Raw genomic sequence first — 27,407 nt, forward strand, 5'->3', positions numbered from 1 at the left:
GGCGGTGTGCATAGATCTTTATTTTACTCTGAAATAATTTATGTCCCACTTAAACAAATAAAACTCTGAGACAAAGACATCACATCCGTCTGAGGCCGTCCTCCCTGGAGCAGCTGGTGAACACTGGGAGCACCTGTGGGAGGGCTCCTGCTTCGTGTCGGCCGCACGGCCACTCTGCGGAAGCTCTTTCCCGCGACCGCCACCCGCGGAGGGCTCACCCGGGCCACATGCCTCAGTGGGACCTCCAGACCTCGCAGGAGCAGGAGCAGTCTGAGCTGTGTCCGCTGGCCTGCACGAACAGGACAGGCCCCCAGAGCCGGCAGGGAACAGGACACAGACGGAAACGGGCCTCAGCGAAGTCAGCTACGTGGGGACGGCGGGAGAGGTGCCCGGTGTTCTCAGACGCATGATCTGACTTTTCAGGTGCGCTCCCTCCTTCTGGCGGCCTGAAAGCTGGCCAGCCCCGGACGGTGGGAATTTCCTTGTATGAAGATTGAGGGGGTATCAGTCCAGGGCTGGGGGACCCTCATGGCAGCACCCCAAGGTTCAGATGGTGGGATTTCTGTTCTGACTGGGAAGATACCGGGAAATGGTCCAGGCAAGAGAAGGGGAACGGGGGCACACCCGGGCCAAAACACACCAATCTCAGAGAGAGGGCCACCCGGCAATGACCACATGCCCTGGGCACCCTCCTCTGAGAGCTGTCGCGGGGAAGAGCTCATCTCCAGGGTCCAGAACCCCACGCTTCCTCCCAGACAGCATGCCCCACCTGGCTCCGGTACAGACAGGTAGGTCAGGTTGCACACTGTCACGGAGCAGCTATAGGGAAGAGAAAGCAGCCCTGCTTGCCCTCGCAGATGTTTTCAAAGACAGCGGCTCTGGGGCTGCCCGCGAAGAGCCTGCCCGTCACTGTTCCTTCTCCTTCCGTTTACTCTTCCTCTGGCCGCTCAGTTCATCCAGCTTCTTGTCCAGCCTCCTCTGCAGCTGGGCCCTCTTGGCGGGGTCCAGGGACCTGTCCTTGGTCCCACTGCCGGCGTAGAGGACTCCCTCCCGGCTGATCCTCTGCCGGGCGTGGGCACGAGCCCTCTCCCCACAGCCATGGATCTGGGGGGGGACACAGCAGTCAGCGCCGAGCCAAGTGGGAACGAAGGCCCTGCTATGTCGCCCATCGCAGGGTCCGGGGACCGTTAAGTCCCAGCACGAGGTCTCGGAGGGGCTCCCTCCTCTTCCTGCAGCCGGGCCCCTCCCCATCAGGCTGCCAGGGTGGGGGGCATGAGGGAGCACCCTCCACCCGCCCTCAGCTCAGCCCGAACCATCCTCTGAGCACACGCGGACGCACGGCCAGATCCGCACAAGCTCCCGACGGGGATGACGTGCACACAGGGCCCCCGGCAGCGGTGTTGCAACAGCAGACGCCAGCGCACCGTCGGTGCGTCCCTGCAGCCACGCTGCCCTTCCGTGAGCTCCAGCCCAAGTGCGACTGCTGTCCTCTCCAGGCCAAAGGCCGCACTCTTTAGTCTGTCCCCGGCGCCAGGCCTGAGGCAGGAGCCCCGGAACATGCCCGACCCCAGGAAGGGCCCCCGTTTCTGGGAAACTCTCACGTAGCTCCTCCTTTTGAAAGGAGAGGAAGGAAGACGAGGAAACCGTCCAAGCACATCCAGCGCCAGGCACGACAGCCCGCACGCAGGCCACGGAGCCTTCTAGAAAGCCCGTGCTTCCCCGCTGCACAGACCGAGGGTGTTCCCTTGGGAACTGCCGGGTGGGACCCAGTTTGGACCTCGCTCGTCGGCGCCCCCAGCCCTATGTCCGGCTAAGACCCCTGTGGCCCGCCACCCACGCAGCATCTGTCCCCCTCCCTCCCTCCCTCATGGGGTGTCCCCACCCCGCCCCTCCTGGGCAGCCCTGGGCCCATAGGCTGCCTACCACGGCTGTCCCAGAGACGGTCGCGTGGCGCCATGCCCTCCACGTGGCCCAGGACCCCACACGCAGTGTCCCCGCTCCTCGCCGCACCTCGGTCAGGGGGCAAGACCGAGGCACGGCGCGCACAGAACGTGTGGGGAGAGCGGCCCCGGGCTGAGGCAGAGTTCACTCGCCCAACGTCACAGAGGAAGCAGGCGACAGCTGGTGCTCGCGGCCCAGTCCCTGCCACCCAGCCCCGCGCCCTTTCCGCACAGCCTCATCCCACAGAACATCTCAGAGCAGGGGGACCCGTGGCCCTGCCCGCAGCCAGCATCTCGTCAGAGGGGACAGGGTGCCAGCGCTCCCCTCAACCCTGCCACCAGCCGCGCAGGGAGCGCGCGCTCTCCGGTCGGGCGCGGGAGCTGCCCAGGGCTGCCGCCTCTCACCGCCCTGCACAGAGACCCACACAGGCTGTGCCAGAAACGCGAGCTGGTCGCCCAAACTCGCACTGACAATCTCTAAACGTTCTAGATCAATGGATTCCTAACGCAGCACGCGCTCTGTCAACAGGCACAAATGCCCTGCACGCGTGCGTGCGTGCGCGTGAGAGCAAAGTGTGCGCGGACGGGCACGTGGAGGGGAAGGGGGGAGACCCTGCCCCAGGGGGACGCCCCGTCTAGGTTCCAAGGCCGCAGAGCTCCCTGTGGGTAGGCAGCTGCACCCCCTGACCCAGAGAGGGACCCCCTGGGCCCCCCGGCCCCCCGCACAGCTCATCTGGGACAGCGCCAGCCCAGGTGCCACATGCCCTCCCCACACCCGCCCCTCACCAGCCTCCAAGAGCCCCAGCGCCACCTCCCATCGGCCCGAAGCAGAAACCCAATGGCCCCTCTGGGTCCTCCTTCCTGTGCCGTCGTGACCCACCACCCATTCAGGGCCCAAGCCCACCGGCCCACGCTCTCCACGACCCACCCCCGGATGTCCCAGCCTCGCCCCAAGCCTCCGGGTGCTGCAGCCAGCGCTCCGGCAACACGGCGGGCCTCCAGTACCCCCGCGGCTCCCAGAACCAGGGCTCAGCTGCTCGGGGCAGAGGCTTCTCGGCCTCCACTCCGTCCCCCTGCCTCCCGCTCTGCTCGCGGCTGGAAAGGGCACCTCTCCCCGGGGCCTTGACCCGCGTCCTCCCCAGCCCAGCCCAGCCCAGCCCAGCCCCGCCCCCGCGGCCGGCACGTGGCACCAGGTGTGCTCTCACACCAGGTGCCCGCGGGTCCTCGCCCCTCGGGGCAGAGATGAAGCCTGCTCTGGCCCCAGCTCCCCAGGCCTGGCAGGGGCCAGTCCCATGCAAACAAGCTCAAGAAATGAATGAAAGAGCAGCCAGGCCGCCAGCCCATTCCGGACCCGAAGCCAGACACCCCACCTCCCCTAGCCTAAGCCACTGACGGACCCCAAAGACCCTGGAACAAAGTCCTCTCTGTCCAGAATTCCCACCAACTTTCTCGCAGTTTGGCAAGTGTGACATTTTACTTTCTCATACCCTGATGCGTTCAAAACAAAGCACAGGTCTACACCCATTCAGAAAAATGCAGCGCTCACCCCCGTCTCCCAGCTGTGCGTGGGGCACGTCTGCCCAGAGCCCTGGAGTCACAGCCGCCCGTCCCGCCGCCCGCCCCGCTGCCGTACCTCGGGCAGGTGGTGGCTGAGGCAGAACCGGCGGCCGCAGTGCGGACAGAGCTGGCCCAGGGTCGCCACGCTGGCCGCGCACTTCGCGAGGCCACAGGTGTTATCAGCCTTGATGGCAGCTGCGACCAGGGCCTCGAAGTCCTCCTTGCCGGGCAAATCTATGGCCGTGTTTCCTGGGGAAGAAAAGGGTCACTCAAGCAGGGAAGAACATGGGCGTCGGCCCCACGGCTGCCCCGAGCTGCCGCACGCAGCTCCCGCTCTCCGTTCACCGCCATCGGGCCGACGGCCTCGGTCAAGCCTGGTGTCCGTCCAGCCCAGAGCGGCCCTCCTTCTGGGCTAAGAACCGGCCCCTGCCAGGAGGCGCGGGCAGCACGCGGACTTCCTAGAAGGGGCTGGCGTGGAAAGTGCCCCAAAAGCCCATGCTCTTTAATCAAGAGAACTTCTAAGCACGAGGACGCTTCTCACAACGGGAACCGCACCAGGGAGCCCACAGCGTGTTTGGGTGAGTCCCGGCGTGCTCGCGGGTCCCAGCGGTAGGGGACCTCGGCGTTCCTGACCAAGTACACGGAAACCTTTGAAGTGAGTAGAAAATGCTCACAAGTGGAAAACAAACCCGAGACCGCATGTAAGTGTAGCTCCGTGAAACAGACACACGTAACCCAAACACGCGGGTGTGGACGGCCAGGGAATACCAGGAAGGCATCCACCAGGCGGCCGTCGCCAGTGACTGGGGGCACAGCACAGACGAGACGCTTCCCTGAGCGAATGCTTCATTCTCGGCTGGTACGCAGATCAGGACGGTCGGCCGCGGAGGGGACCTAGGGGAAACCGGGACCTCAGCGCCCCCAGCACCTCAGCCAGCCGTGGCCACACCAGTCCCTCCATACGGGTACAACTCTGCCACGGTCCCCAGCAAATGGAGAGGCGCCCACCTCCCCCAGACGGGCTGCGGAGTCCGGCTCTACCCCCCTCACAAGTGCCAAGCAGCCGGGCAGCAGAGAGCAGGGACGAGACAGACATGCTGAGGCCCAGGAGCAGCGGCAGGAAGCTTGGAGAAGGGCTGACGAGGTGCCCACTGCTCACCAGCATCTTCAGGAAACAGAGAAGACGCAGGGACCAGGCACAGAGTGTTCAGACCCCAAGCCAGAATGAGACCTCAGTGTTGCGACTGTTTCTCCCATGGGACCGAGCACCTGTCACTCCCCCGACCGCCCCGAGCAGCAGGCAGTCCCCGATGCGCTCAGCGGCACCCTTCCCGGGGGGGCCGCCGCCATGGCCCTAGGGGCCCGCTCAGACTGGCCTCTGCTTCTCAGCTGCGACGACCTTGGCAGAGCCTGGGGACCAACTGGACAGGGTCACGTTCTGCGCCTGAGGGGCAAGGTGAATTCTGAAGATGGCGGCCTGGAGAAACCCTTCAAGACTAAGCACAACTACCATCGCCTAAATGGGGCGGAGTCTCCCCAGGATACTGTCCTCCAGTGAGCACACCATACACCTCGCAGAGCGCAGACCAGGACCCCCATCACGTGTCCCAGCACCGGCCCTTCACGGCACGAACCATCTTCTCAGCGCAGCTTAGAGAAGCACTTAACGGGCGCCTCAGTGGCTCAGTCCTTAAGCGTGTGCCTTCAGCTCAGGTCAGGGTCCCAGGGTCCTGGGATCGAGGCCCACAACACGCTCCCTGCTCAGAGGGAAGCCTGCTTCTCCCTCTCTCAATCCCCCTGCTTGTGTTCCCTGTCTCTCTGTGTCTGCCAAATAAATAAACAAAATCTTTTTAAAAAAGAAAGAAAAGCAAAGCACTTAACGTTTCTTTCCTCTGTGCAACATTTCTTTCCTCCGTCCACAGAACGGATCGGCTACAGCCTCAAGCCCAAGGCTGCTTTCCAAGACCAAGAGTCACGCGTGCACAGCTTTGCTCATAGGAACTCCATGAAAGAAAGAAGAGCAGCTTCACGGTCGTGCTCGGAGCAGCTGGAGTAAAAGGCCACCCAGAGGCCTCAGAGCACCCCGGTCTTCCGAGCCCAGTGCCCGTGGATGCGCGACCACAGTGAGGCACAGAGGCAGCGGAGCAGAGCCCCAGGGGACACGCCAGCGTGCAGCCACCACAGTGCATGCGGGGCCGGGATGCAGACCAGCAGACTTGTGAGCCCGACCGGGTCCGGCAGAACAAAGCTGTCACCCGGCTCAGATTCTGACTGCCTGAAAGCTCCTGTCCACTGTCCTCGTCTCCTCCTCCAGGCTCTTCCCCTGAAGTGTGCGCACCCCGAGGCCCTCCTGCATTTCCGTGTACTTGGTCAGGAACACCGAGGTGCCCTACCGCTGGGACCCGCGAGCATGCCCGATTCACCCGAACACGAGTGTCAGCTCCCTGGTGCGGTTCCCGTCACGAGGAGCGTCCTCATGTTTAGATGTTTTCTTGATTAACGAGGAGACCAGGCCCTGCCTGAGGATCTGGGGACACGATGGTCACCGTAACCAATCACTGCCCCCAGAGAGCTCACATCAAACCAGTTAAAAACAAGTAACAAGATACAGAATCAGGGCCTTAGCACCCAGGGGAAGTCCTAAACCTTTCCGAGGGTGACGGGCGGGCTTCAAGTGGGGCAAACACCACAGTGAAGGGGACGCCAGGCTGGCACCATCCCCATCAGGTGAAACCACTCACCCTTTGCTTCTTTCTTCTTCTTCTTCTCTGGTAACGTGCGCAGCCCAGAGCGCGAGGCCTGCTGCCCATCCTTGGCGGCCCCGTCCTTGGCGGCCCCGTCCTTGGCAGGCCACTCCTGCTTGCTCTTTGCTCTCTGCAGCCTTTCCAAGTGCAGGGCCTTCAGATTCAGGGGGTCCTGGCCGCTCTGCCCCCCAGCAGGGGGCTCGGTCTGGGTGGGGCCAGGGGCCGTAGCACGCGCAGGGGTGTGGCTGCCGGCCCCTGCTGGAGGCGGTGGGGCTGGCGGGGCTCTCTTGCTCACGGTGATGAACCTCTTCTTCCCTTCCCCAGAGCTGTCGTGCCTCAGCCCGTGCTCTTCAGCTATCTGGTGGACCCACATCCTGTCGTGGGAGTTCAGAGAAGCAGGAAACTCCAGCTGACTTTTCTCACTCGCCACAAACTCGGCGATCTTGGCCCGGAAGTGCTCTGCACGGTCTCCGGTCGCCGCTCCCTCTGGGCTGCCTCCATTGAGGCTGGGCTGAGAAGGGACCTCAGGGCCCGAGGGTTTCCCACCTGGCCTCTTCCGCTCCAGCCCCGCGGCTGCTCTGGTCTCCCGGGTCCCCTCCCGCGGCCGGCCTCCAGGAGGCTTCCTGGCTGACACTACGGAGCCACGGGGCTTCGCCCCAGCTTGGCTGTGGCCCTGGGAACTCTCGTAGGAGTAGTTTTCAGGGACGATGTCGTCAAGATACTCAAAGGCCGTGCGCACCTCCCCGTGCTCCGTGAAGTGCCCCAGCAGGGTCTTCAGGAAGGCGTGGTTGCTGACCGTGCGAGAATCACACACGACCGCCACGTGGCGCCGAGCGCGGGTGACCGCAACGTTGATCCGCCGGTCCTCAGCGAGGAAGCCCACGTCGCCTAGGAGCAAGCCAGGGTGAGTGGCAGAGCGGACCCAAGACTAAGGAGCGGGAAGTGGACTCCTGCACCCGAGCAGCACAGGTCACCGAGGGGATCACCCAACACCCCTCCTCCACCGAGCACCGGCCCACCCCCACCTGGCAGCCTGCCCAGGTACCCTACTGCCCACCCAGGGCTCCCCAAGTCTGGCTCCCACCGCACGTGGCCTGGACGTGGCGGATACCAAACCGCTGTTTGTGTCCAAGCACGAACTCCTCCCTCAGCCCAGCTGGGGGGGTGACTGCAGCCGGCAGCAGGGACAGCACGAGGGGCTCCAGGACCTTAACTCCCCCAGCCTCCCCCACTCTTCCCGCCGTCCTCGGCTCTCTGCCGATGGTGCCTTACAAAGCCCAGACAAGCCGTTTCTGGGTGAACACCGAACGGAAGAGCCGCCAACTGCAGCGGCACAGAAGCCGGGCCCTGAGGCTAATGGCACCCTGAGGCCAAAACCCGAGCTCTGCGTTGCAGAGGCCTCCCTGCCCCAGGCACGGTGTCCAGGCGGCCCCGAGAGGGCACCCGCACACCCACGCTGCTGGCCTCACGCTCTGCTCCCTCTGCCGGGAGCACCAGGCCCCACTCCCACAGCGCCCCAGGGACCACGCCCACCTCCTGCAGCCCTGGCCCCCCGCGGGCTCTGGATGGGCCCCGCTGCCCCCCACTCCCTGCCTGCTCTCTCGCTGGGCCTAGCACGGCCCCCAGCGGAACCCCAGTCCGCCCTCTGTGCCACCCGAGGGACTCTGCTGAGCCCCACATACCTTTCCTATTGGATCTGACGAAGGACAGGACCACAGCCTCCTTCTCTCGGCCTTGGAAACCATCAACAGACTTAATTTCAAGCTCGGGGTACCTATGGGCAAGGCTCTGCCTGAGCAGGTCCACCTGGAACACAAGGAAGCCGCGTCCTCAGCTCAGCTCAGGCCCGGGCGACCTCGACACTCAGCGGAGGGCCTCCCCCTGCAGCGCGGTCCCCGCCGCTGTCTCACAGCGCAGCGAACACACACAGCAGCACACGGACAGGTCAGATGGGGCCCCGCACCCCAGCACGACATTGGCCCCGCAGAGCCACCGGCCTCAGATGCCCTGGTGGGTGGTGCCTGTGACCCAGGAGGGGTGGCGACCGAGCCACGGACCTCACGGTCTTTTGCTGCGGCTGCATTTTCCCACCAAGACAGACAGGCTTCGCTGATAAGCACACAGGCACCGAGAGAAAAAACGGGAGAAACGCTGGAAAGAAAGGAGCTGGCAGGTGCTCCCGCTGACCCAGACACGGCAAGGATCCTGCTCCAGCCACAGCAACCAGCTCAGGGGCAGGGGCTGGAGCCAGACGCCTAAGATTCTAAGCTGAGAGCCTGTGGGAGATGCCGTGGAGGGACTGGTGGTCCCGGGGCCGCCCTGGAAGGATGCCCGAGGCAGCCGGGGCCACCAGGGAGGTTGCCAGAAAACAAAGCCAACCAGGGCAGCAGGGGAGGGGCAGAGCAAGAACAAGGGGCGGGTGGGCGGACAGAGATGCTCGCCGACGTCACACGAGCCCCAGACCCAGTTGTGAGGCGGTTGATTCCACCTCGAGTTTACGGCCACAGATGCTAAGTGACCCGTCCTCAGGCACTTGGGGGTGACGGTGCCCACCGACACACAGACAAAGCGGCCCCCGCACCTGGAGGTTGTACGGCGTGATGACGGCGATTTCACTCGCTTGGACACCAGCGTCGACCAGGGCCTGGATGTGCAGACTGACGAGGCGCACTTCACCTGGGGGACAGCAAGCAGGGTGTTGGCCCAGGTCACCCCATGCCGTCCCGTCACCCGTGCTCGTTCCTTCGGCCCGCCGCCCACTTTGACGGCTCTCACACCGCGTCTAGGGTAACGCCCTGGGCCGCAGGGTTGCAGACCCAGCCGACGAAGATGCAGGCCATGCAGCTGAGCCTCAGTTTACCCAGCAACAGGGAGCGTGCAAGCCGGCAGGCTGGTACTGGGGTGAGCAAGGGTCTCGCCCAAGCCTGAGCAGGCAGAGCTCCCAGGCCTCCTGCTTCCCCGACCTAGTGCTGCCAGCCGAGAAGGGCGCTGAGAGGGCTCCTGTCTGCCTCGAACCCTCCAGCTCCTCGGGGACGGGCTCCCACCGCCCCACTCAGCTCCTCTGAGGTCAGCAGCTGCAGACACTGTGGCTTCTACAAAGAGGAGCCCAGGGTCCGTGTCAGCCAGAAAGCTGGCCCCGTCCGAGCAAGCTCACCAGGGTTCCCCTTAGACTGGTCGTCCTCCTCTTCCAGCTCAAACAGCCCGCAGCCGGCCGTGTCCACAAGCAGCAGCGGGACACTCGTCTCCTCCGTGGCAGCCACTCCCGGGAGGTCCCTGCACATAGCGGGAGACTGAGCGTGTGAGGCCAGGGCGATGAAGCGGGGCCTAGGTCCTGACCACAGAACTCGCGTCTCCCGTCACCCCCCGGGCCCGGGCTCTTCCCATGGCAGAACAGGGCTGCCCCACAGGGAACACGAGGGGACGTGAACAGTGTCCGAGACCAAGCACCCCAAGCCAGCTCTCCAGGGCAAAGCCCCTCTCCCCTCCTGAAGATCAGCCTCAGGGGTGACTTTGACTCTAAAATCCCTCCTGAACACGGTTCACGGGGCCCCAGGAGACGCAGGGCAGGCCGGGTGGGCAGAACCAGGCCACTCACCGCAAGAGGTGGCCCGCCACGGCAGGGTGGGCGGTGAGCTGCCCGCCGTAGAGGGCGTCCGAGGCCCAGCGCATGATGGCCTGGTGCATGCGGTACTGTACGGTGAGCGTCCGCACCACCTGTGTGCCGAGCTCTTCCGCCAGCCGCTCCATCAGGCTCCGCGACAGCCCCGCCAGCGCGGCCCTGCGCCAAGACAGCAACCAGGGAGAGAGGCCTGAGTGCCCGTGTCCAGCCTGAAAGCAAAGGCCAGGGAGGAAGGCAGGGCTAGAGCCTCAGAGCCCAACCCCCGCCACGTTCTGACCCAAAATTAAGGGTGTGGTCACCAGCGATGCCCGTGGCCTCACGCCAGGACCTGCGACCATGCGACCTGACGTGAAGCTGGGCCCAGTGGAATCATGGGCTCCTTCTAAGAGGAAGGCAGGAGGGTCAGGCTCAGGGCAGACGACGCGACCAAAATGAACCCTCCCCTGGAGCTTCCTGCCACCATCCTGACTGTGACCTACGGACGCAGAGTTTGGACTTCCGGCGTCCAGAGCCTGAGACAATTTTCCTCGCTTACGCGGGCGATCCGTTACGGCAGCAACAGCAAGCCGCTACAGACGGACTCTAAAGCGGCAACACACGCCAGCCTCAGCAGCCCCGCAGCAGGCCGAGCTCGTGGCGACTGCGCTCCCTTCGCGCTTCCTGGGAACACTCCCCCCTACTGACTCACCTGAGCCCCACAAAACCTCAGGAGATAGTTCCTGTCATGCTCCCCACTGTCCCAGGAGGGTAGCGAGAGACAGAGAGCTCGAGGGACCAGCCCAAGGCCGCCCCACCAGGGGGCTGCAGAGCCAGGAGCGACTCTTCTCCATGAAGGCACACCAGCTCCCTCCGAGCCAGGGAGGCCAAACCTGCGCGAGAGCTCCCGGTGCTTCAGGGGCTGGCTCCGTGAGCTTGTAAGACCTCATGGTCACCCTCTTCCCACACGGACGCCTGCTGAACACGAGTCGCGCCAAAGACACAGGCGAGGCGGCTGCCAGTCCCAACCACAGCGCAGGAATGGCCGGCACGCATCCCACCAGCAGGGGAGGGGGCGTCCCTGCTCTGTCATTTACATCCTAGCTGGGACGGCCAGGAACCCACAGACTGACTCGTGCCACCGCAAGGGAGCCGGGAGTGCTCAGGAACGCTGAGAGGCGCTGAGACAGGCGGTCACGTGGCGCCCCGGGGGGGGCTCACCTGAGAGACTACTGAACGGAGGAGGGCACAGCCACCCCGTGTCCGGGAAGGAGCCGTCCAGATGGGGAGAGCAAGGGCAGAGACAAGTGTGGCCAGAGCAGTGGGTGAGGGGAGCGGCGGGAACGAGGTGAGGAGGGGGCTGGGGGCGGCCAAGGTCACTCATGCCAGGGACCGCCACTGCGTCTACGGCACATGGGATTGGAGCTTACAGAGTCGCTCCCTGTGGCCTAGGTCACGGGATGTGCCTACAGGACAGGACTCGAAGACTCGATGCCAGGCCAGGGGCGGACCGACCCAGAGGCCAGTTGGCCGGTCCACAGAACCACCTCTCAGACCCCACCCGGCGGGAACGGGCACATCAACCTGCTGGCCGCGCCGGGGAAACTCCATTCAACTGGCCCAGACTGGGCACGGTGCCAGGAGCCAGGACTACAGAGACGCACACGGTGACTACAAACCCCGAGCTCGGGTGCACGCGGCCTGACCCACTGACACCTACACCCGCGCGCACAGTACAACGGGCAGGAGACCCGCAGGGGAGGGCATGTCAGGGCTTCTTGGTCACCACGCCCCAGGTCGCACCAAAGGGGTGGTGGGCAGGGCAGACAAGGGCTCCGTGGGCAGGGCCCTTACTTGTGAGAGACGGTGGTGGGGGGCAGCTGCTTGTGATCTCCAGCCAGGACGCACTTCCTGGCCTTCAGCAGCGGGATCCAGCAGCTGGCTTCCAGGGCCTGCGCGCACTCGTCGATGACCACCACGTCGAAGTGGCTGTCGGGCAGCAGCTTCAGAGGGCCGTCGGAAGAGGCACCTGGGGAAATCGGAACTGTGAGCCTTCACCGGAGGTGCTGGCTGCGTCCTACCGCCGCGACCTCACCGAAAGAGACACCACAGGCCAGCTGGCTCAGAACCCAGTCTGGCATTTGGAGTGTGTAAGAGGTGTGCATCTTGGAATAAACATCTGGGAAGAACATTAAGAACATCTGCTCCAGCCCACCTGTGTTTCAGTGTGGGGCAGTGCATCCCTAGGCAAGGGCCACCCCAACATTCCAAGCATCAGACTCCATCACCCCTTGGGGCTGGGACCAAGGCCTTGGAAGAGCATCTGATTTCTAAGTGTTATTTCGATACCATTTTCTAAATCTAAACCTTAATTAATTCCCCCATAAGATGTCCTCTTGGACACACAGAACAATTAACCGAGCAGCAGTCTGGCAGGGAAGGGAGGACCCCACCCCCCCGCCCCGTGTACTTGACAACAGCCCCAGCTCCTCCTTGAAAGCACCATGCCCTGGCAAGAGCTCATGTGTGAGCAAGACCCGGACCCCACGCAAGCCTCATACCCAGCAGGGGGCCCAGGCAGGCCACCCACCTGAGCCTGTTCCTCATCTACAGACATGGCACCACCTGAACTGCACAGGCCCGTTACGATGACCAAATCCTAACACGGCACACAGGCGCTAACACAAAGTACATAAGGTGCCTGCCGCAAGCTGGGGGGTTTCAACAACGACTCTGAGACTCAGACGCACGTCCTGATGAACCCCGCAGGCTGGGATTTGCAGGGATGGCTGGAGAAGCTGCTGGAAGAGGCAGAACTTGGTGGGTTCAGAGTATGGACACGACTTCACGGTGCGAAGAGAAGCACGTGCAGGAGACCCAGTCCAGCTTCCCTCCCAACAGGACGGGAGAACTTAAGAGGTCACAAGCTGACCTTGCCGAGTTGGCGGGGGGAAGGCTGCACTGTGATTTCCAGGAAGCACCATATTTAAAGATTTGGTCTGGTGGAGAAGGACCTCTGGAAACCCTCTCCCTCCACTAAAGCGAGAACACTGGCAGCATTGCCGGAATCCACTTTCTCCGAACTCTAGAGAGAGAAGCTAATGGCTTGCGGCAACCCAGGGAGTGTTTGCTTTAGAAGACGCGGCTCTCAGGGCGCCTGGGTGGCTGAGTCGGTTAAGCCTCTGCCTTCGGCTCAGGTCACGATCTCAGGGTCCTGGGACTGAGTCCCACATCAGACTCGCCGCTCAGCAAGGGAGTCTGCTTCTCCCTCTCTGTGCACTCTCTCGCTAATAAATAAAATCTTAAAAAAAAAAAAAAAAAAAAAAAAAAGCCGTGGCTCAGTCTGGGCCAGAACAGCGAGCTCTGCAGTGTTCCTACGGGAAAAGCCCTGCCTGTGCCCCGACTTCTGGGGGAGCCTTGAAGCCAAGGGCCAGTGATCATAGGGAAAAGCCCACAGCGAGGAGGCAGAAACTCCCTCGAAGTCCCATTCCCCGAGAAACGCCACAGCTGGGGCCGTCCACCGGCTCCCCGGGCGATCCCACTCCCAGGACTGTCTTTTTTTCCCCCAACTCAGAGCTGCCCCGAGGCAAACAGCCCTTCCTCTGGGCAGTTGCCCAAAACCATCCCTCTCTGAGGCAACGCGGAACAGCTGGAGAGAGCAAGAGGTAACCAGAAAGTTCCCAAGGAAGAGTGGGGGAGCGAGAAAAGCTCCAGCCTGTCCTGGGGATCGGGGCCACGCACGCGTCAGGCTGCAGGCACGCACACGCGAGATGCGGGGAGGCCCCCAGCGCTCGCAGCTGGCTCAGCCCGGCTCCGCGCCAACAGACGGTGAGGCCTAAGGGTCGTAAAACGTGCGCCCCAACACGCACACTGAGCCCCTCGGCCAAGCCCAGCAAACGTGGACTCCTCACGCTCCTTCCTGCCCAAGCCGGCGGCTTCAGTGGCCGCATGGGACGACACAGGCCTTTCAGAGTCAGCGCTGCAAAGTCACTGAACACGGAGCACAGCAAGCCCTGGGGAGGAGGGAACCCGATTTCCAAACCAGTGACGTCGTTACAGACCGCACAGATGTCCTTACACCTAGGAGATGACACGAATAGCTTCAGACCCGCGCATTCGATCGGTGAGATTCCGAACAAATTCCTCGGAGACAGCAGCTCGCTCAAGAAGAGGACACCTGTTCCCGTATCGCTACCACAACTTCCTCACCGCGACAGCTCACCGGCGGGCCCTTCCCACCGTCTCCAGACAACTCTACACCACTCCAGCCCGCCCCAGGAAACAGGAGCGCCCTCGGGGCCACAGCCGGCCCGGCCCGGCGCCCCTCACCTGTGTTTGTGGCCAGCACCACCGCCGCCGACCTGAGACTCTCCAGCATCGCGGCCTCCTCCCTCTCCTTCAGCTCCTTCCTCAACAGCTTGATTTCACTCCAAACGCCGCTCTTCTCTCTCTTCTCCTGGGTCTGCCTGTTCTTCGCCTGTGAAGGAAAGCCAAGAACACGCACATATGTGCGCCGACTCTGCCCCTACTTAGCTCTTTCACGCTCAGGAAGCGACTGCGTTCATGCCCAGCTGGTCCACTTCAAGAAGCTTCTCGAGAGGCACTGAAATGTCCAAAACCCGTCTTGAAGGAGCAACAGACCCACACAGGTGAGCAAGTGCCCGGCACCGCGTGTGGCCCGCCAGCCGGTGTCACCCGCACAGGGACAGGCAGAGGGGCGGAGTCCAGGCCCTCAGCCCGCACGGCGTTTTGAGCCTAACTCAGATGAAACCAGAAACCGGGCCTCATGCTTGGGTGCGCAGTCCCCGCACAGGCTCTGCGCAGGAAGGGCCCCTGCCGTCCGGATCTGGGTTCCCGCTGCTTGCCGCTGAGGCCGCCCTTCCGCGGGGATTGCCGAGGGAACAACAAATCTTTAGCCTATAAAATGCTTACCTGAGCCTCGACTTTCTGTCATACTAAAAAGGACACCCTTCCTACGTGTGACTTCCGCTGTGGACGACAGAGTGTGGCCAGGTCGGCCCGAAGGGTCTTCCTGCGTCACCCTCCCGGAAAAGACCCTCGGTCAACGGGACAAGAGGTAGAGTCCTCCGCACTGGGGCGGAGGCAACATCACCCATGCGCACCGCTAACCCCTCGACCCTCGCGTGACACGCCTCAACCTGTCCCCACCTCTGCTGGGCCCACACGGGCATCTGGAGCGCCACCCCGCCACTCTGCGCCCATGGGGCCCAGGACCCGGAGGGGCACCACCGTGAGGCCATGAGACCAGCTGACAGCGAGCACACGGAGGGGACGTGAGACTCAGAACCAGCGAGCTCCTGAGTACTGGACTGCAAGATAAAACATGTCTCCAAGGAACCTGTCACTGTTGCGTCTGTCCCGCAGGGAGAGTGTAAAATGGACCAAAAATTGGGAAGATGAGCTTTTGAATTTTCACTTTCAGGCTGCTGGGGTTTTTCTTGCTGACGTTACCCAGCCGTGACCAGACCCAGGGGATGCTTAGAGAGATGCCTTCCTGAAGACGACCCCTCACCTTCTCACCAAACTACTCAGAAAAGAGTCAAGTCCCTATTACATGCTGAGTACAAGTTTCTATCAAAAGTGGACAGTCGGTATCGAGCCCCACATCGGGCTCTCTGCTCGGCGGGAAGCCTACTTCCTCCCTCTCTCTCTGCCTGCCTCTCTGCCTACTTGTGATCTCTCTCTCTGTCAAATAAATAAAATTTTTAAAAAAAAATTTAAAAAAAAAAAGTGGACAGTCGGGCGCCTGGGTGGCTCAGTGGGTTAAAGCCTCTGCCTTTGGCTCGGGTCATGAACCCAAGGTCCTGGGATCGAGCCTCGCGTCAGGCTCTCTGCTCAGAGGGGACCCTGCTTCCTCCTCTCTCTCTCCCTGACTGCCTCTCTGCCTACTTGTGATCTCCGTCAAATAAATAAATAAAATCTTTAAAAAAAAAAAAAGTGGACAGTCCTTTATTTCTTAATAGAACTGGGGGAAACTTCTTTTTAACGAGCAGTCCTGAAGTCTGAAATTCTTTTTTTTTTTGAAGTAGACTCCATGCCCAGTGCGAACCCCAACATGGGGCTTGAACTCATGACCCTGAGACCAAAACCTGAGCTGATCAAGAGCCAGACACTTAAGAGACCGAGCCTCCCTGACATTTGAAATCCTTAAAAGAATTGAGAGAGACCAAAAAAAGCGAGAGGAACACAGACAGAAGTGACTCCTAGGAAAGACTGTGGGTCTCCACGCAGAGCGGTAGGAGGTACGTACGAAGGCCTGATCGATGTCCTTCCTGATGTCTGCGACAATCTGGGCGCTGTCACTGCGCGCTAACACCGCGTCCAGGGAATGCTGCTGAATGGAGTCCAGCAGGCGGGCGGGGTGCCCGAGGCGCACGATCCTCTGCTTGCTGCGGGCCAGACGCTCCACCAGGTTGTCCACGGCGATGTTGGAGGGAGCACAGCACAGAACCTGGGGGAGCACAGCTCGACTTCACTACTTAAGCTCACAAGAAAACAGTGAGACAGCCTGGAAGGCAGAGAGGAGGCCAGAGTGTGCACAAGTGGTCAGAACGCAAACACGGGGCTGGCGGGAAGGGTGGACGCGGCCTACAGGACTCGGACCGCCGCAGACTCTGGCGGAGCTGGAACGTGGGTCTGAGAACTAGTCACCGAAGCACCAGAAGCTTAAATAATCTGTGACCAGGGAAGAAAGGCCTCGAAGTTGAGAGCAGGCCCTGAAGGGACCGGGTCCAGCGACCAGCGCACCAGCAGTGAAATCACCTCATCACCTGACAAAGTGGAAAGAGGGAAAACCTTTCTGGTGGGCTCAGTCGTGCTCCTAAAACTATTTTCTGCGGTCATTTCAATCAGGAGAGAAAAGCCTCAAGTGCCACTAAGAGGAGCATGGGACAGCCGGCAGGGCGGCGGGGAGGAGCCCCCGCGCACAAGAGCCTCAGAAGCAGCAGCCGCGGCCATCCCCCGCCCAGGGCCTGAGCGGGGAACAGGGGTGTGTCCTGTCTGCCTGTGCAAACAGAGGCCACCCAGTCACACCTGCAGACACGCTTCCTACCAGTGAGTCCTCACTTCCAGTTTTCAAATGCCTCCACCAAGTCACTCGTTCGTACGAAACTACCGGACAGCTCCGTGACCAAGCGCCAGACCCCCCTTCACCCCGGAGCAGCAGCGGTTCTGCCTGCAGAGGAGCGTGGGGCTCGGAGCCGGGGCCCTGGAGAGCATCGGCCTGAGCGCACACCCGGCCTTGCCACCCGCTGCTCGGGACTGGGGCGTGTGCCGAGCTCTGTGTCCTCTGGAAACGGGGGGCACCGGCAGTCCCCAGCACCCGGGGTTTCTGTGAGGATCACCTGACGGCACTCAGAAGGGGACTGTTGCGTAAAAACACCCAGTGAAATGCTGACATTATTCTGATTCTTACCGTGATCCTACACCTATAAACAAGACAGATTTTCTAAAAGTTTCGCCCGTGCTCAGAATCCATGATGACTCATGCTGACGCGCGCGGAGAAACCCCCCTTCCCAGCCAACAAAAACGTAAGTGAACGGTGACATGCTACACTCGCCTCGGAAGGTCGGACAGCCGCGCGCAGCACACGGGCAGGCGCGGTCCTGACCAGGCTGGGACCCGCGAGCCCGGCACGGGAGCTCACGCGTGTTCACGGGGCCCACCTTTAAGCCCTGCTTCACAGCCTGAAGAATGATCTCGACCACGGTGGTGGTCTTCCCGGTGCCGGGAGGCCCATGGATGATGGCAAGCTCCTTTTGGGACAGCGCGAAGGAGACGGCTTCCTTCTGGGAGGCATCCAGGCAAGGGTTACAGAACGGCAGCGGCTCTGCGGGAGAGGACAGCGTTAGGCTCTGGCTCGGCGAGCCTGGCGACTCCTCCCGGCAGACGGAGCTGGTGGAAGGAAGAGCCGCCCGCGGGGCTCAGAACCTCCCAGGAGCCAGCAGCCAACACAGGAGCAACCTGCCTGGTCTCCCAAGGGTTTCTCCCAGGACAGGAAGTGGCAGACCACGGGCCGCAGGCCCAACGCAGCCGGCCGCCCGCTTCCGTTGAGTGCAGCTTTCGGGGGGCCCAGCCACGCCCGTTCGCTGGCCCGCGGTCTTTGGCTGCCACAGCGCCCACAAAGCTTAAAATATGTACAATCCATCCCTTTATTTGAAAAGTTTGCCAACTCAGGCTCCACGGTAACAGAACTTCCTGAAGTAAATGTTTCTTGGAACCTATTTCTAGCGCTTGGGTGGCTCAGTCATTTAAGCATTGGACTCTTGACTTCGGTTCAGGTCATGATCTCCAGGTCATGAGACAGATGGGCCCCGTGTGAGGCTCCATGCTCAGCAGGGAGCCTGCTTAGGATTCTCTCTCCTCTCTGCCCCTGCCCTCCACGTGCGCCCACTCCAGCTCACTCTCTCAAAACATCAAAAGAAAATTTAAAAAAAACAAGAAAAATTAAAATAAGTTATTTATTCTACCACGTTGCCCCTTTTTAAGTGCCCATAAAATGACAAAAAAGAATTAGAAGCAAATTTTGGAATCATGTTTCTCCACTGAATCCTCCACGATGAAGACCAGGTATCTGCCTCCTGCGCTCGATGCTCTGAGAGTAGCTACTGCGTGTCCAGGTTTGCAGGGCCCCTGTACGTGGAGACACAGGACCCGCGAGTGAGCAGAACTCCCCGGCACATCGCCCTCTTTCGGGCTGGCCAGATGGACACAAAGCTGAAAAGCAGCAGCAGACCTGACCCAAAGTCCCAGCATGTCCCACTCCGCACTGCTTCCCTTTTCCTTAGACGCCCACCTAACCACGACGTGCCGTGCTCCCTAAAACACAGTATATAAATTTCTAATTCACCTTCCACTGCACAGTAGCCTCTCAATAAATATTTGACAGAATAAAACACTGAAACGCGAGTGCCTTCAGAACCTGGACAGGGACCACCCAGCAGCCCTGTGTTTAAAGCCAACACGACCCTGCGTGGTTGGCACAGGCACGACATCACGTGGGCGCAGGATGACCCCCGTCCCCCCAGGCAGCAGGAGACTGAAGGCTTCACTGAGACCGTGCTGGGAAAGTGGCAAAGTCACAATGTGGAGGACTGGCAATTCACGGCAGCCGCTTGAGGAGACAACATGCCCCCCTCGAAACTGGAGTTCTTCGGGGCGCCTGGGTGGCTCAGTGGGTTAAAGCCTCTGCCTTCAGCTCAGGTCATGATCTCGGGGTCCTGGGATCGAGCCCCGCATCGGGCTCTCTGCTCGGCGGGGAGCCTGCTTCCTCCTCTCTCTCTGCCTGCCTCTCCGCCTACATGTGGTCTCTGTCTGTCGAATAAATAAAATCTTTTAAAAAAAAAAAAGAAGAAACTGGAGTTCTTCAAGACCACAGAGGGCTGGGAGAAAGCGCAGCGACAAGGAAGGGGTGCGTGCGAGCACGTGTGTGCACACGTGTCAGTACGAGAAAGACCCGGTGTTCCACGTGGAAAAGACCAGACTACACACAAACACAGGGAGGTTAACTCCAGGTGGCAGCTTCGCAAGGGTTCTGTTTCCCTCGTTAACACAGGTCTTTATTTCCAAATATTCCGTAATTAACACCTATCACAATACTCTTCTCATCAGAAAGAAGCGATTTCAATCTGAAGGACGCCGAGAAACAATCAAATGCCTTTAGAATCTGAACTTCTCAAACAAACACAAAAACACTATTAAGCATAGACTGTGCTCAGCCATCCTATTTCCACAGACCACTGCGCTCGAACATCCTTACATCCTAAATGAACAGAGTCATTCGAGAGGACGTTGTAAAGTCAACAGAACGAGCTGCTTCCCTGCACCGAATATGTGAGAGTCTAGTCCACATGAGTCACTCAGATTTATAGAAGACACAAAGACAGATGCCGTCTAACCACGCGTCCTCGAACTCTTGCCCCAGCACCCGAGGCCCTGCTGTTGTCAGGGCTTCCACAGTGGCTCTGAGCAGAAAAGAAAGCACAGAGGTTCTTACGGATCTCACTGGCAGGACTGGGGGCGGAGCCACCAAAGAGAACGTCTATGAGTGAGCACGCGGGGCCAGAATGGTACTTCTTCAGTGTGATCAGAGCCCTGCCAAGGGAGAAAACTAGAATTAGGAGCTTGGTGAAAACCAGACATAGATTCCCTGCCCGAGCCCCTGCCCAGCACGGCCGCGGCCGCCAGGGACTCTGCACTCAGCGCAACAGCTCTCTTGTGTCCAGCAGGACAAGTGGTCAGGGTGAGCGATGTCTGAGGAAGAGGAACATGTGATTCCCAGTCACACACACACCCTTACTTTTTCAGTCGCTTGTAAGTGACATCATTGGCCAGTTTTAACAGTCTGTAGGTCTGCTCCCTGTCCAAGCTCAGCTGGAAGTCATGGGACTCGTCAAAGGCCACCGTGACTGATCTCTGCGTGATCCGGGTCAGGATCCCCGTGGCCAGCTGACTCCCTTCGTCGTACAGACCCACTATATCGCCTGTAGAAACACAGATTCACGTCACACGAACACTGAGCAGACTTAAGTCGTGGATTATTTTATGTAATAAATTCCAACATATTTCAAATATCCCATCTCTACTGCTCTCTTTAGAAACAAAATCAGTAGCGGTAAAGTCTTTTAACCTCAATTAAACATGAAAACCAACTTGAGATCAATGAACTATTTAAGACAAACACACTGGTCAACAGAACACTTCCAGGGCCTGCTCGCTGTGCCATACACCACTCTAGGCATGGGTCTGATTGGGAACAGGACACAGACATCCGCACCAGAGGTTTTAAGGAAAGATGAAGCCCAGGAGGCGATGGGGAGAGACATTTTAGAAACAGGGTATGGCAAGGGCCCCTCTGAGTGGTGAGAGGTAAGCAGGAGGGCCCTGAACAAAGTGGGGGCCACAAGCACATCTCGGGAGGAACATTCCAAGCAGAATGGGAACAAGTGAAGGAGGGAGGGAGATCCTTTGCTGCCCTCTCAGCACGGAGCTCCCCACTTCCCACGGTAACTGTTGGGTGATTCACTCATCGGCCAGGTGACCCTGACACCAGGGAAGGAACACGCAACCTACGCCTGAGCCAGTCCCAGCGTCCCATATCCCCGGCCACGGTGACTGTTCGGGGATGAGCACGGGACCAAACCTGCCCGAGCTGCAGTGAGATTTGGGCTGGCACCTGGGAAGAGGCCCTCCGCCTGTCCAGCCGGAGCAGCAACCTGCGGGCATGTCGGGGCCAGAAGTGCTACCGTGTGTCACTGAGAAGGAAGCCACCCCAGAAGAGGGCAAATCCAAGAAATGGAGAGAAATTAAGTCCAAGCGACCTCCCGTGAGCCCTGAAGTCAACTTTCTAGTATCGCAACCAATGCAATCCTTCTTCCCCAAGTCAATTTGGCTTGGCTTTTAAAAAAAAATTTTTTAAAGATTTTTATGTATTTATCTGTCAGAGAAAGAGAAGGAGCACGAGCAGGAGGAGCGGCTGGTGGAAGGGGAAGCAGGCTGTCCGCTGAGCAGGGAGCCCGATGCGGGGCTCGATCCCAGGACTCTCAGATCATGACCTGAGCCAAAGGCAGACACTTCACCGACTGAGCCACCCCGGCGTCCCTGGCTTGGCTTTTCATCACCTGGAACAGAAGGCAGTTCTGACCAAAACAGACTCCACTCTGAGATACAGCCAGAGCTACTCACAGCCCCCCCCCCCTGCTTATTCCACATCAGAAAGCGAGCACCACAGGTCAACCAGGCACCAGACGCGCTCCCAGCCCAGGCTGTTTTCCGCCAGGCGATGAGTTTCGTCTGCACCTTGAACCTCTCTCGGGCTCCTTCCCAACTGTATGGAGACAAGCAGCAGGCGGCAGCAGGGAACCAGGAACCTGCTCCTGGGCAGGGTCTGGTTCTGTGTGCGGGGCCCACTACGGGGCTGAGCACAGACCCCACGCCTGCTGGGACCTCCCCACCAGCGCCCTGCAAGGGTCCATGTTTCTAGGCCGAGCCCGCAAACTGCTGTTCAGAGGATGAAAAGGTGACAACCCACCTCGATCTGACCCACAGTCGCAGTGACACACCAGAGCTCCACAGAGACGCCACTTCCTCGGCATCCCTATGTGAACCCCTCAGCCGCCTCTGCGGTCTCAGTGCACGGTGCGGGCCGCTGCACCCACTACTGAACGTGCGTCCACTCTCGGACCGCAGACTGCACGCCCCCCGCCCCCGCTTCACATGGACATTCCACCCTGGCGGCGAATCGGAAAGTGCCCCGGTACGGCCCACAGCCCCACCTGCCAATGCGGGCGGCGAGGAGCTCTAGCTCAGTTAACGAGAACGTGGAAGACCGGACTCCAACCAGCGGCCCCCTCCACCCCGTCTCCGGATCCAGCCAGAACTCCTACAACTTTGCGCAAGAGTTTGGGAAATCAGAACAGGAAATGAGAAACCCCCGTCGCCACCAAAACAAGATGGAGAGTTTTCTAGAGCCAAGTACAGCGGTGGCCAGGCTGCCATCTCCCCGTCTGAGAGCGACACCAGGCACCCCCGCTGAGGGGTTCGGCAGCTTCTCGCAGCTGCTGCTCCTCTCCAGCACGGATGGCACGAGCGGCCCGCGGGCGTGCTGGGCTCAGGAAGCCGGGGAAGACAGAGCTGCGCACTGCACAACGGCGGTCCGAGACAAATGGGACGGCAGTCGCATGGAGCTCTGCACTTTCTAGGAGCGCGATAAAAAAATTTAAGGGGCGCCTGTGTGGCTCAGCCAGTGAAGCATCTGCCTTCAGCATGACCTCAGGGTCCTGGGATCGAGCCGTGTTGGGGTCCCTGCTCTGCGGGGGGCCTGCTTCTCCCTCTACCCTTCGCCCGCGTTCATGCTCTACCAAATATAATAAAATCTTTTAAAAAATTCTTTCTTAAAGACACAAGTGAATTGATTTTAATAACAACACGTTTTAACTCAACATAGGAGAGATAGCATTTCAACACGCATCAGAAATGACTCGAGACAGTCTGAATTGTTCTGTACTCGGGTTTCAAAAGCCCACGAGCACACACGGCACTCACGTCCGCAGTCCGAGCGCCCGAACCACCTGCGGCTCGCGCTGCCGTCCTGGACACGCTGACCGACTACCAAGAAGCCACGGGAGAGGTGAACTTCTCTAAGGGTTCTTCACTGTCACGCATTAACTCTCCCGCTAGCCCGTGCGAGCCGGAGTACCAGGCGCAGCCCGGAGGCCAGCGGGTGCCGCACGCGCCTCCGCCGCAAACACACAGACCTGACGTAAAGCTGTTGCTGGGAAGCGCCGCGGCCGCCACACATCTCCTGGGCTCCAAGGTGACCAGCAGCCGCCCGTACAGCCCCGTCCGCTGGCTGGACACCTGCAGCTTCAGCAAACACACGCCTCGGCTCTGGAGTTCTTTCGGGGAGATGTTTTCCTGCCAGGACCTGGAAGACACCCAACGCTGAGGGTTCAATATTTACACCGCACCAGCTTTTACTTCCACCCACCCGGGATGAATGTAAAAGGGAGAGGAAAACAGACAAAGATCTGTGCCCAGGCTCTAAATAAAACCCCAACGAGCTTCTGGTGTCCTGCCCCTCCCCATCCTGTCCTGCTGGTCCAGCTGGTCTCTTCACCTGCTCTACTCGCACTCTGCACCCCGGTTCCCCCGTGTCACTAAGCCCATCGGTGCCCCCCCACCCCACCACCTGCCATCTGTACCCGCACGAAGCCACTCTGCCTCTCATCCTCACTACCAGACCCCTGCTTCAAGCCACACCCCTCATCGTCTGGACCAGACAGAGCCTCCTGCCTCCTAACTGGCTGACCTCGGGGGCTTGCCCCGACCAGTCACAAGCAGCAGCGCCCACGCGATCCACCTAAAATACAAATCTATCTGCTCCCCTTTGGAAGTTAATAGAGGGAAACCTCACCAAAGTGGAGGGGGAGACCAGGAGGAGGAGCAGCACCGTCCCGTCAGTTACAGACCCTGACCGGGCAGAACCCTCCGTCACGCGACAGGGAGAGATGCACTCGGCACGCCCTACAAGAAACCCGCCACCCCTGCAACTCAGCCAGTGAGCGACAGTCACCAACGTGAACTCCTGCCTTTCCGGAACGGGCTTCCGTTCAGAACCAGCCCTCCCACGCCCTCCTTCTCCATGAAATGAAGGTCCTCTCCTTCACCTGCTACGCTAGCCCGGAGCGTGTGCCCCAGCTCGTTCGGCCGGAACTGCAATTCTCTGCTATGACGGATAAGCCCATCTTGCTGGTAAAACAAATGGCTGTTTTATTTCTAAGGTTAACGCCCCCCCCACCCCCCGGCACTTAGCCCCACAGAGACCCATCCTCCGGGCACAGCCCACGAGGCCCTGCTCAATCTGAGCGCTGCCGACCTCTCCTGGGGCGCTCACGGCTCTGGGTACTGAGCGGAGTGCCTGACCGCAGCCCGTCCTGCGCTCACCCCACACCTGCGGGGCGGGAACAGTCCCATTTTGCAGGCGACCTGGCTGCGGCTCGGGGATGTGCCCTGCGAGGTCCCACGGCCACACGTGGAGCTGCGGTTCTCCGCAGGTCGTCACCACCACGAAAGCTCTGAACCCTCGGACGAAGCCTCGCGCACGAACCCCTGCACGTCTGCAGTGCAGCGACTCACTGCCAGGCCCAGAATCAGACGGCCTCAGCTCCAACCCCGACTCCACCCGCCACCCTGGCCAAGTCACCGAAGCACCCGCGGCCACACCTCTTAGGGGACAAAATAACAGAACACCGAGTGACAGGAGCACGCGCAGGGCTCGGTCAGTGCCCGCGGCCACGACTTCGGCCAAGTGAACGCTCACGTTCAGAAGCAAGCAGAGCTCTCTCCCGAGCCGTGTCCCCGCACCTCCTCCAGGAAGCCTCCCCCTCCACCCACCGCACCCATTTTTCTGGGAGCCTCGCACCATCTGTCCCCGAAGCCAGCCTCAGCCTCACCCCCCGGGTCTGGTCTTGCCCCAGTGCTCTGCCCGGTCCGCGTGGCGCGCGGCGGGGGCACCCCGGGCCGGAAGCACCGTTCACAAGGACCCGCGCCCACCCCCGGCCCAGATCCGCTGTCCACCCCTGCCAGGGACCCTTGCCAGGCCCAACCCCTCTGCCCAGGTCCCCCGGCCGGGCCCAAGCCCGCCCCCGCCCCGCCCCGGCCCAGGCCGCGTCCTCGCGTCCTCCCACCCGCCCGCACCGGAGGAGGGAAAGGGGCTGAGGACGCGCTCAGGACAGAGTTAAGACCCAGGGCGGAAAGGTCGGGAGTGGGGGCTCCAGGCCGAAAAGGAAAGGCTTCTCAAGAGCCCCGAAACGGGACGGGCCGCCCGGGAGGCGACCGTCCCAGCTCCAGCGGCGGCCGAAACCCCCAGCGCTGCGGGCCGGGCTCAGGGCGGGCGGGAAAGTCTCTGCCCGAGGCCGGCCGCGCTGGGGAACTGCCGACGGCCCCGCACCTGCGCTCCTCGACCTCCGCGTCTCTCTCGAGCTCCAGCAGGTCCAACTGCTTGGTCACGAAGCTCTCCACAGCCGCCGAGGCCATGGCCGCCGCCCGGCCGGGGCTCGGGGGAACCGAGGTCCGGCTGCCGCGCGGGGCGGAGTTCCCGGGCCGGACCCGTGCGTCGACGCACAAGGTTCGAGCCGAAGCCGTTTCCGCTTCCGGCCGAAGCTGCGGGAAGATGGCGGCGGCCGTAGCAACGCGGGCCCGGACGGTCGCCTTCGGGCGGCTGGTGTCCGCGTGCAGCCGCGGCGTCCTGAGAGCGTCAGGGCCCGGGGCAGGTGAGACCCTGGTGGCGGGGTGAGAAGAGGGAACGGGGCGTGCGGGTTCGTGCCCGCCGCGATGCCTTCGGTGTTGACCCCTTTTTCTGGTGCGCGAGTACAGTACTCGCTTTGCCGCTGGGGAAACCCGGGTTCGGATGCTGCTTCCTTTCGTTGGCGGCTTCGCCGCTGACGTCAGCCCTTCAGCTCGCTTCGGTGCCTGTGTTGCCGGGGGGGCAGACTGAGGCTCGGTTCGGACAGCGGAGGCGACCTGCCCAGGGCCACACGGCTGGGCGGTGGGACGAGAGGGTTCGTGATTCAGACGGGTCTGTCGGGCTGCGAGCTGTGCTGGACCGTGGCCCCGGCCTCCAGCCGCTCTGTGGACCCTCCGTCGGCCTCTGCAGGCCGGTGCTGAACGCCCTTGCCAAATCTTAACCCATTCGTCAGAAGCAGCCGCCTCGTTTTTATGAAGTTCAGAAAAGCTGGGTTCGTCCAAAACGGTCTTTTTGCTTGAAAGGATTGGCGCGTGTATTTGTGTGTAGAAGTGTTTAATTGTGTTTTAAAATTCGGCCCAAATGTATGTTTGATGTTAAAGACTTGTCCTCTTTTTTAGATGTGATAACGGCGCCTCCCTTGTGTGTATTTTCTAGTGCGGATATTTACTTTTGATAGACGTATGCTGGCGTCTTTGCTGATTTAGCAATATACCTCTGATTTACTTGAAAATAATTGCAAAGTTGGGCCAGAGACAGTGTGAATCAAAAATATCGGCCGTGAGTTGATGATACCTGTTGAGTCGGCCGCTGGAGGGCTCGAGGCCGACGGTTCTGTTCTCTTTACTTTTGTGCGCTTGACGTTTTCCATCGGTGAAACTTGGGTTTAGGGAGGGAGGGATGTTTTCACAAAAGCAGTGGAAGTTGCTGCAGCCTTCCGACGTACCACGACGTCTGGAATGCTGTGCTGGCTTCCAGACCCCCACTTTCGGAAACACAAATAGCGTGGAGTACAGAGAAGGTGACCGAAGTGATAGGCAGATGGGACCTTGAAGAGTGAGGGAGGGAAACAGGATGGAAGACACCACAGTCCTTAGAGAGCTAAAGGATGACCCCCACGGGAGAGGGAGGGCACATTTGTTCCTTCTGGGGTCCAGGGCTGAGGCAGGGCCGTAGCTCAGAGTTACAGGCAAGCATATCAGGTGCAGAAACTTGGCAGCTGAGCCTTCCGCAGTGGGGCGGCCGCCAGGAGAGGCACTGAGTCCCCGGTCGGAGCATATTCCGCCCGGGCTTCATGTGCTGAGTCAGCAGGGTGGGCTTCCCTCGTTCTCCCACCATTTATTGAGCACCTTCTATGGGTCAAGCTGGGGTGGGGGAGGGGTGGAATACAGGAGTAATAAACATAAATAAGCTCTGCTTTAATGGAACTGGCATTTTGGTGGGGGAGGGGTGTTTTGGTGGGCAAGACAGGCTGTGTTTATTTTTTTGTTTATTTTTTTATAAGGTATCTACTTTTTTTTTTAAGATTATTTATTTCTTTATTGGACAGACAGAGATCACAAGCAGGCAGAGAGGCAGGCAGAGGGAGAGGGGGAAGCAGGCCTCCCACTGAGCAGAGAGCCTGATGTGGGGCTCGATCCCAGGACCCTGAGATCATGACCTGAGGTGAAGGCAGAGCCCCCCAGGTGCCCCAGACAGGCAGTATTTAAAAATAAGTTACATGGTGTGTAGAAGCCGTTAAGTCTTATACGGAAAAATAAAGCATGAAGTGAGAGAGAGGCGGTCAATTTTAAATGGGACAGTCAGG

At 60.6% G+C, this 27,407-nt stretch overlaps 2 protein-coding genes across 3 annotated transcripts in view; one reads left to right on the forward strand and one right to left on the reverse strand.

Annotated features, from left to right (window-relative positions):
- IGHMBP2 (immunoglobulin mu DNA binding protein 2) lies at positions 1 to 25,436 on the reverse strand. Of its 2 annotated transcripts, XR_006819943.1 has the most exons (16): positions 25,307 to 25,436; positions 23,112 to 23,281; positions 20,156 to 20,339; positions 19,853 to 19,950; positions 17,523 to 17,686; positions 16,108 to 16,308; positions 14,166 to 14,313; positions 11,691 to 11,865; positions 9,837 to 10,019; positions 9,396 to 9,514; positions 8,823 to 8,917; positions 7,924 to 8,047; positions 6,239 to 7,129; positions 3,574 to 3,746; positions 770 to 1,104; positions 1 to 481 (listed from the first exon to the last, which is right to left on the reverse strand). XR_006819943.1 is itself a non-coding variant. In XM_046014961.1 (15 exons), the coding sequence occupies exons 1-15, from the start codon at positions 25,390 to 25,392 to the stop codon at positions 907 to 909; spliced, it is 3,009 nt and encodes a 1,002-aa protein (XP_045870917.1). In that variant the 5' UTR covers positions 25,393 to 25,436; the 3' UTR covers positions 1 to 906. The 2 variants fall into 2 exon arrangements, 1 of the variants encoding a protein (XP_045870917.1); XM_046014961.1 differs by having other exon boundaries at positions 1 to 1,104.
- The window catches only part of MRPL21 (mitochondrial ribosomal protein L21), a 12,777-nt gene continuing 10,760 nt past the window's right edge, over positions 25,391 to 27,407 (forward strand). The window contains exon 1 of the mRNA XM_046014962.1: positions 25,391 to 25,628. Coding sequence (XP_045870918.1) covers positions 25,391 to 25,628 — 238 coding nt within the window. The remainder of the gene's footprint in view (positions 25,629 to 27,407) is intronic.

This window comes from Meles meles, chromosome 8 (genome assembly GCF_922984935.1).
Source record: "Meles meles chromosome 8, mMelMel3.1 paternal haplotype, whole genome shotgun sequence".
NCBI lineage: Eukaryota > Metazoa > Chordata > Mammalia > Carnivora > Mustelidae > Meles > Meles meles.